General features: G+C 35.8%; 1 protein-coding gene across 1 annotated transcript; it reads left to right on the top strand.

The window, feature by feature from the left end:
* Window positions 1–7254: 7254 nt before the first annotated feature.
* LOC113306590 lies at window positions 7255–9699 on the top strand. Its single transcript, XM_026555522.1, has 2 exons — window positions 7255–8880; window positions 9108–9699. Exons 1-2 carry the CDS (start codon window positions 8582–8584, stop codon window positions 9145–9147), a joined length of 339 nt encoding a protein of 112 aa, XP_026411307.1. The 5' UTR covers window positions 7255–8581; the 3' UTR covers window positions 9148–9699.
* The last annotated feature ends 211 nt before the right edge of the window (window positions 9700–9910 follow it).

Raw genomic sequence — 9910 nt, forward strand, 5'->3', positions numbered from 1 at the left:
GAATATGACAGCATCTTTTGATGAGATTGTTTCTTTGATCCTGATTTGGACAATCGACCAATACCAAAACTACATGATCTGAAATCATTAGTTTGTGTGCATTTAAGTTGATCTTTGTCACTGTAAGAGAGATAATCCTTGTCATTGTACGAGATAGTTTTTCCTGACCGGATATTAGTCAAAGGATTATGTTTTGAAACACATCTCTTTTGATTCATGCAAGTGGTTAGACTGTTAGAATCAAAATGTTGTTTATTAAATAAGAGATTCTGAGAAATAGAATCACATATCCTTGTCAACTAATAAATCTTTTCTGAATTTAAGACCATTATTAGAACTCTCAGATTCAGTTTTAAGAGGAAACATAATTATATTTCCATCTTGACTAGATGTGATTATCATCATGTCAGGAGGTTCATGAATTTCAAGATTTCCGTGACATACAATTTCTTCATGAGACCTAGTTTTTATCAAAGAGTCTTTGATAATCCTTTTGACAGATGGGTAATATATATTATCTTTTACATTATATTTTTCAGCAAGCTTTACGAAAATTTAATCTCATCACTTTCATCTGAACCTGACTTGCGCGTCACCGGTGTTTGTTTTCTTATAAGCACACAATGGTTAATATTCCCTGAATTTTGTTCAACTAGTGAACCAACATTATAGAGCTGTTTATCAAGATCTGAAAAAAAAATTTGAGTTTCTGAAGTATATTATCATCTTTCTCTACGTTAACTGAATCATTCATTAGATTCAAATCTTATAGGTTGGATCGCACCAAACACAGATTGTTAGATCTTTTTTGTGTTTGCCAGCTCTGATACCAATTGAAAAGACGAGGGTATCCAAATACACCACAATCTTTTATTTATCAACCTATAAATACTCTTCCGGATGTGATGGTCTATGGACAGACACGAGACAATACGAAAATTCGGTTCACACTTCCTGTGATCGTCTATGGATACGAGATCGAGACAATACGACAACAAGATCACTTGTGTGATTAACTATGAATACAAGATCGAGACGATACAACAACATAGTGTGTACTTGATAATAGGTTCAGTAATAACCGAAACTCTATAGGATCACTATCAAGTATTACAGAGTTAACGTACCTATGTATTTTACTTAATTATAATAACAATGATAATGCGGAAAACAAAGTAAAAGACACAACAAGGTTTTGTTAACGAGGAAACCGCAAATGCATAAAAAAAACCCGGGACCTAGTCCGGTTTTGAATACTCTCAGAATTAAGCCAATATAAAAAATATAAAACAAATTCGTATTAAGACCAAGTAGACTACCCATAGCTACTTAATTCCCTCAGTATTCCCTTAGCTGACATCCTTTACAGCCTAAGAGTTGCTTCAACTTAATTGAAGACTTTAAACCAATCTGTCTCCACAGATAAGCCTATATGTGATTTACTTTTTGATCATAGATCAAGGTGAGACTGGAAATCGATAGCAATAGACAAAGTCTATCTAACCTCAAAATCTAGCCTTATGACTCCCGAAGAGAAGCCTAGATTCTTATTCACCTCAGTAGTATTAAACCAGTGGAATCACAAAGTCTGAGACGAAGAGAACTTTGCGATTTCTATCTAAAAAACGGGGGTCTAACAACCACACCCAATATTTTGTTAGGCAATCTGCATGGACTAACTCCAATATAATTCCAAGAGAATCAACTAGACAGTCAGACTCAATCAAGGAAATATATCCAAGATTTATATCTCTGTTTCTCAATGTAATCATCAAATCAAGCAGATAGAATCTGTGAGCCTGATTATTATGAGAAACAAACTTAAAAAGGTACCAAAGACCAATGTTCAAGTGTCAATCAATTTCAATCAACAACCAAAGGTTGGATTTACCAATTAATTGAACGACGCACAACCTGTGATATTTAAATTATATAAACAAATATAATGCGGCAAAGAAATAACACAGACACCCAGAAGTTTTGTTAATGAGGAAACCGCAAATGCAGAAAACCCCCTGGACCTAGTCCATATTTGAACACCACACTGTATTAAGCCGCTACATACTCTAGCCTACTACAAGTTCACTTCGGATTGAAATGTGGTTAAGACCTAACCAATCTCACATTGATTAAGCTACATTTGCGTTCCTTACGTCTCTGAATCCCAGCAGGACTCTGCGCACTTGATTCCCTTAGTTGATCTCACCCACAACTAAGAGTTGCTACGACTCAAAGTCGAAGACTTGATAAACAAATTTGTCTCCCAAAGAAAAGTCTATTCTGATAGATAAATCTATCTCCCATAGAAATATCTACGAAGTTTTTGTTCCGTTTTTTGATAAATCAAGGTGCACATGAACCAATTGATAATCCGATCTTATATTCTCGAAGAACAGCCTTGAAATATCAATCACCTCACACTAACTTAACTATATGGTAGTAGAACAAGTTATTGTTGAATCACAAAGAATGAGACTAAGAGCTTTGCGATTACTTTTTATATCTTACCTATCGGAGATAAATCTCAAGCAAATCTTAGAAAAGATAATACTCAATACGATAGAATAAGTAAGATTAGAACACGCAACTACAGAGAAAATAGTTGGGTATAGCTTCAGAATCCCAATGAAGTCTTTAAGTCGTTAACCTATAATGGTTTTAGGAAAAACCTAGGTTAAAGGAGAATCGACTCTAGCCGCAACTAGTATCACACAGGAGGTGTGGGGATTAGGTTTCCCAGTTGCTAGAGTTCTCCCTTATACAATCTTCAAATCATGGTTTGATAACTTTGTAATAAAGCAATCAATATTTACCGTTGGATGAAAACCTGATTTAATATTCAAGATAAGTTTGCTCAAAACCAAAGCAATATCTCTCTACCATTAGATGGTCTTAGCTTGTTACGCACAAATGAAATATACCTTCATTTAGATATGGGTAATCGTACCTAAACGTGTATATTGAGGTGGCTCAATAACAGTTAACCGAAGTTAGCCATATGAAAACTTTTGTGTTAACCATGTTCATCTTAACACTTCTAGATCAAATGATAATCAAATGAATTTAATTATATTACTCATAGACTTGTTCAATTGTTTATATTCTCATAGAAGTATACAAGACACAATTGAAGCAAAATCAGATTATTCAAAAGAATCAGTTCATGAACATTTTAGACACGATTTGCTAGGATTACATTCCTTAATATATAAATGTATGTGTTCATGAGTATGAAATCATACTTAACTGATTTTAGAACTTAACCACATAAGTTTGCAAACGGGTACGCAAACTTAAGTTCCGGACTTGATCTTTTCCGAAAGTTCGCAAACGGGTACGCATACTATCGTTCCAAACCGCATTCAAGTGAAATAGTTTGCAAACAGGTACACAAACTTAGTTCCCGGAATTTGAGAGTTAAAACTGTCCGCATACAGATGTGCATACTTGGTTCCCGACCTGAATTATTCTTACAATAGTTTGCATATGGGTATGCATATTGTGCTATATCCCGACAATAGTTAATTGTTCTAAACTCCTATTTCAATTGTTGAAAAATTCTTAGAAGACGACAATAGCTGTCTCACACAAACTATTGGCTTCTAAGCAATTTTCAAGTGATCGAATGATCAATACGAAACATTCCGAGTCTACATCAAATGACTGTCTCATACAGATCATGTAAGATGTTACAAGGCGTTTTTCACATGATCATCTTTTGACTTTCGTCAAGAATAATGATGAACATAGTTAAAGCAAAAATCTTTCCAATTAACACATATTTCGAGAAAGATATAAGTGAGTTAAACTCAGCTTGAAATATCAAATGTGTATAATGTAAAGTCTATAAAGCTATATAGGGGTGTAAATAATACCCGAAAATAAGTGGCCGGCCTGTACCCCCCGAGATTGCCTGTACCCGAATGAGCCCAAAGCCTGTTGCAGCCCGTCACGGGCCACCTGACCTGGCCTGATTAGTTTAAATGGGTCGGCTCGGATTTTCCTTAAAATTGAATAGCCTAGCCTGGTAGCTGCCCGAACATCCCGACCTGACATCCAAATTAAAGGCTTTTGTTCTAATGTTAGAGCAAATTGTTGTGTGTTATATTTTGGATTAAAATTCTTATTTTCATTTATATTTTACATTTAGAAGATTAATTATCTAAGATTATTTTAACTTATAGTTCATTCAATCTCCAAATTATAAATTGAAGTTAAATCGATTATTACAGAATTTTGAAAATTCAAAAACCCGAAGCCTGTTTGGCATGGCCTACTTATAGAATGGGCTTTTGGCAAGTTTTGGGCCTTAAAATAAGCGTTTCTACCTGGCCTGCCCGGCCTGACGAGCTTTTTGGGTAGCTAATTATGTGGCATGTCAGGCTTGACTTGCAGCAGGAAATGGGCCGGGCTGCCCGACCTGGCCCAATTTACGCCCCTATAGCTATACGACTTAGTCTCAGTATGAGATAAAATAGAATAGACTTCTGAGTGATAGATGATTCAAGTCTCCACATACCTTTTGTTGATGAAGTTCCTCCAAGCTCCCCTTAGTAGATCTTCGTCTTCAATCGATGAACGTCGTGAAGTCTAAAGCTCAACTATACATTCTATCCTAATCCGAGACATAGCTATAAGTAGACTAGAAATCAAGACTTATAGTTTTGACAAATAAACTTGACAAACAAGACTGATATAGCAACACTTGCGAGTTCGACCGAGTAGTGCTCTAAACTATCTATCTTGTTTGAGTGAGCATCTCAACAATCAAAACAACATCAGGATACTCAAACTATTAAGATAAATATAGTTGGACCTGGCTTCCCCAGGTGAAATCTTTTTAGTCACTAAACCCTAGAAGGGATTTAGGGAGAGGAAGACTATAGTTTACAACTAGGACACACAAAGATAGTGTTAGGGATTCACAAATCCCGGTTGCTTGAGGTTCTCTCTTATATAGACTTTCAAAGTATAAGTTTCTTTAGGTTTAATCTAGGATAACTTTGGAATCAAGCAAACAATATCCATTGTTAGATGAATCTTTGAAATGAGATTAACATATCAAGATATACACTCTGGTTAGGATGAACCGTAACCGAACCGTGTATAAAGATATTGTTCATGGACGGTTAGTCGAAACTAGCCGATTGAACCATAAGCTTAATCATTTTCTTCTAACACTTAAGACTTTAAACTTGAGTCACAATCATAGATTATAATGTGATCAATCATGTCTATATAGTGTTTTTAGAGATTTATTCAAATGCCAATTATCTCACAGAAATAATTTTTTGTAATATTCGATAGGGCAAGTACGTGCACCAGGTACGTGTACTCTACCTTATTTGTGACTATTTTTGTCATGGTACATGTACCGAGTATGTGCATTCTTAAGACAAAAACGAGTTCAGGAACTCACAGAACTTTTTCGATTTGCGTACCGGGTATTATGCCACTCCGGTTTCAAAACCAACAGTTTCTTTACGGTATGCATACTAGGTATGCGTACCATTCCCGGTTCACGAGCAACATAATTTTAATGGTATGGATACCGGGTATGCGTACCAAAAAATTGTTGCCGACTATAGCCGGTACGTGTACTGGATACATGTACTGCGGCTCCGGACCTATAAAAAAAATCCCAGTATGTGAAACTGGTACGCATACTGACATGTATCCAGATTTACAGTAGTTCTATATTTCTCTCTAAATCAATTCGAAACATTCCCAAATAACATCAATGACACGTATCACTGTTCCAGGATCTTTTCGAATGATAATCTTGAATCAAAATTTAGATTATGAACAATAACTTGTTCTTAACCGAAATTCATCAAGTATGAACAAATGCTCGTTAAGCTTAGTCATATACATTTCGAGAACGATATTACCAAGGTAACCTTGACTAGAAATTCTTGATATGCTTGCGATAGTCTAGTTAGTCATGGGACATCGTCTCATAGATAGAAGGATGAATATAACTTGAGAAATATGTGGTTAAATCTTCACTTACCTTTTGTTGAAGAAGTTCTCCAAAAGCTTCGGTTGATCTTCGCCTTGAAAAGGTAGAACACAATGATGTCCGATTCCCAAGTACACACTTCTATCCTAATCCGAGGCTTGACTAAGTGTAGACTAGAAATTAAGACATAGTTTTGATTAACTAAATTTGATAACAAGCTTGATATAACAACACTTGTGAGTTCGACCGAGTAATGCTCTAACAAAGACAACTAGTTGTTCCTCCCCAATCATAATGTATTGGTAATACGATGTGGTGGGGATGATATTGCTTCATGAACTAATGTACAAAATTGTTACAGATGGTTACAACTGAACGATATATGAATAACAAAAAAATATTTGATTTGATTATATAATAACCTTTTTGATCATTAGTGTAGGTCAATCCTTTGAGGCAAATTGACCCTAAATTAAATATATCAGCCACTATCTATATCACAAAATACACGTGACTAACCTTATAAAGATACAATTAGTTAGTTAATCATCATTTTTTCTGGCTAGCTACTAGTCCTTGTGTACTCTCTCTACAGAGCTATGAACCCAAGTGTTAGATAAACTCTTGTGTATATAGGAGCATGCTTAATCTGGTTACTTTGATAAACTCCTGCGTATATAGGAGCATGCTTAATTTGGTTACCATCTAATATTATTGCATACCGCCATTGTTGAATCACTGTTGACATGGACTGTGGCGACAGGGAAGAAGATTTGGTGGCCGGTGGTGGAGAAGGAGAATAGGTTATGATCCGTTAACTGGGTTTTTTTGTTTAGTTGATGGACGTAAATAAAAAGTCAAGAGATGATATTTAGGATACATGAATTATTTTATATATGGTAGTGTTGGGACCTTAGTCCCACATTGGTTAGATGGAACTTAATTGGGTAATTTATAAGTCAATGGATACCTCAACTAGTACACCGATTTTCGAGTTGAGTTCTACCCATGGGCTTATGACGAGTTGGGATGGTACCTTAACATCTGGATCAGAGCCAACGATCAGAAACCACTCTTCTATCCCCAATTTTTTCTTCCCTATACCATTTAAAATAAAATAAAAATAAAGAAAAATAAAAGAGACACGATCAGTGCAGTTACAAAAATTCCTCGTTCTTCACAAGTTGCGCCATCAACAACATAACTAGCCTTCGCTACTGCTGGTTAGGTAAATATTATTGGTTTAAATTTTTGCTCCTGTTATATTAACGTGTCATCCATTCTTCAAATCGACTCTTTCTCTCTCCAAAACTTTTCCTCTCTCTAAAACCAAGACTCAACGAAGAACACTACTGAAGCCGATTTGAGCAGATCAAGCATCATAAATCGTTCTCTTTCTTCTTGATCTATCTTTTGCTGTTAAATTTTAAAGGTTTTAATTACCGATTGGGTTCCATCATAGTACCTGTTCTTGTTGCAATTTTATGTTTCTTCACCATGGATTTAATGATGATTATGCAGGTATGGGCTGTGATCTTTCACAGGGAAGAAATCAAAGCATACACACATCTTCAGTTCTAATATATGAAGAAGACAAAGCAACTCTAATAGTAGTAGCATCGGCATCAACTCCACCTCTTTTCCCCCTGTTTATGGTGGTGATGGGTTTTTATTTTGGCTTGTATATGATCTTGATGCTCTAGATTGTTTCAACAATCTAAGAACTGATAGATCTGTTTTTTTATTGGTTATTAGGGTTATCTTTAGCAATTACTGGATTGGTTATGTTCTTACTTATGTGGGGGCTGTGATAGTCTCATTACCCGCAACAGCAATTTCAGGATTTCCTATGTCAACAGCAAATACAACATGTTCACGAAAGATAACAACAAAAACTTCAAGGTTACAGAAGACACCAACAACAAATAGTTCCAGAATACAATTTCTGATGAAGACCCAGACCGCGTCTGAAGATCGATTCTGTCCTCCGATGAACGATTCAGGTTATTTTTGTTACTGTTACCGTTACTTTGAAAAAACAAGAGACTTACCCATGTCATATTTTTTACCATGTTTTAGAAAAAAAAAACATGAGAAATGGTTGGATCATTGTATCCTAACATCTCTGCTTATTGTAGATTTGTTATATGGTTTGGTTGTGCTACTTTCAACCAAACAAGACCATTTAAACTAGTTATGTTACTTAGAAGATCATAGGAATGGTTAGGATTCTACTTTGGATTTTGTCCCGTAACTATGTTGTTGAGTGGCTTCACTATGTTGGTTGTCTGTTTAAAATATTTGTGATGATTGGAAACCTCTTTATCAGTCCCGATCACAACCATGTAATCTATTCAGTTTTTAAAATGGAATATTATTAATGTATCTGAGGCTCGCCTCTTTTTCGAAAAAAAAAAAGTGTCATCCATTCCAATTTATTATCACACGTAGCTATCTCAGCGTTGTGTGTTAGTAGTTGTTTGAATATTTCGACTGCTATTAGCTTATCGTCCCTACACAAGTTTGTTTATTTTTTCCTGGATTTTAATTATTACGATTAAAAATTTGGAAGACCATGTTGCTACCCTTATTAAGACTTTAGATTCTGTGCTTGCTGAGATGAAAGAAGATCGTCAAAGAGCTAGTGAAGATCGACAAAGGGCCATTGTAGCTTTGGAATCTATTGCAACCTTTTTCCAAAAGCAACAACATAATATTGCTGAGAACATCGCCGAGAAAGATGACACACAACATTCAAATGGGAATAATGGTCGCAATGGTGACGCCGGGACTGCTCTTGTAATTCGTGCGAGACATATTAATTTGAAATTTCCTGTATTCAATGGAACTGATCCTGAAGGATGGCTTTTAAGGCAGAATAATATTTTTCGTTGGCTGGTGTACAAGAGGCTAAAAAGGTAAGCATGGTTGTTGTCCATCTCGAGGGAGATTCTATATCTTGGTATCGTTGGATATCTAGCTCCTTAGGAGAATTAACATGGGAATAATTTTCTCGTACAATTCAGGCACGCTTTAGTTCACGGAAATATACTGATCCATATGACAGCCTCTCTAAGTTAGGACAAACAGGTACATCTCGTGAGTTTATTTGAAAAATTGTTTAATTTTGTGCCTGATATACCAGAGTCACATCAAATCAGCATTTTTCTTTCGGGACTTCGTGAAGATATAAGTGCAGGTGTTCGTATGCTTCGCGCTGCAAGCTTATCTGACGCCTTTGATTTGGCAATTCGTCAAGAGGAAGCTATCGCTGCATCATCAAGGTTTAAAGCTACAAAATATATACAGGATGCATCAACACCCACTACGACAATTACATCCATTGCAATTCCAGCTCGTTGAGTTTCTAAATTCGAACAAGATGAAAGGAGAAAGCAGGGTTTATGCTTTATTGTGACGAACTTTATAAACCTGGTTATCTATGCAAACAGGCGAGCCACGTCTTACTATTGGAAGCTGATGCAAACAATGATGTTTTCATAATGAACTATTCTAATGATCCAACTTGAGGACAAGTTACGCTTCAAGGGGTTGGGAATGTTTGAGAAGTAACTTTATTTTAGCAAATTATTCATCTATGTTTTGTTTTAGTTTTGATCCAACTTGCGGACAAGTTGTGTCTCAAGGGGTTGGGGATGTTGGGATACCTACACCGGTTAGGAATATTAATTATTTTAGGAATGGTTTTTATGTTTCCTTATTTATTATTTGCTTAGGATTCAAGATAGGTAATAAATAAATTCATAGTTTGTTCTAGGGTTTATTCATTCAATACAAACCAATATTATTAAGAGCTTTGCTTAAACCGGTGGCTAATCCCCAACTCAAAGGATTTATATCTTTTTTCTATCGTTTTGGTCTCGGATCCTAACATTTGGTATCAGAGCCAACCACCACGACCCATGCCTGCTCCACGGAAAGGGTGAC

This window comes from Papaver somniferum, chromosome 8, assembly GCF_003573695.1.
Source record: "Papaver somniferum cultivar HN1 chromosome 8, ASM357369v1, whole genome shotgun sequence".
Taxonomy (NCBI): domain Eukaryota; kingdom Viridiplantae; phylum Streptophyta; class Magnoliopsida; order Ranunculales; family Papaveraceae; genus Papaver; species Papaver somniferum.

Bases quoted from the DNA above. Each gene is read 5' to 3' on its own strand.
- LOC113306590 (XM_026555522.1), top strand. From the start codon at position 8,582: ATGAAAGAAGATCGTCAAAGAGCTAGTGAAGATCGACAAAGGGCCATT. The intron at 8,881-9,107 runs GTAAGCATGGTT...CTGATATACCAG, and splicing joins GTGTACAAGAGGCTAAAAAG to AGTCACATCAAATCAGCATT.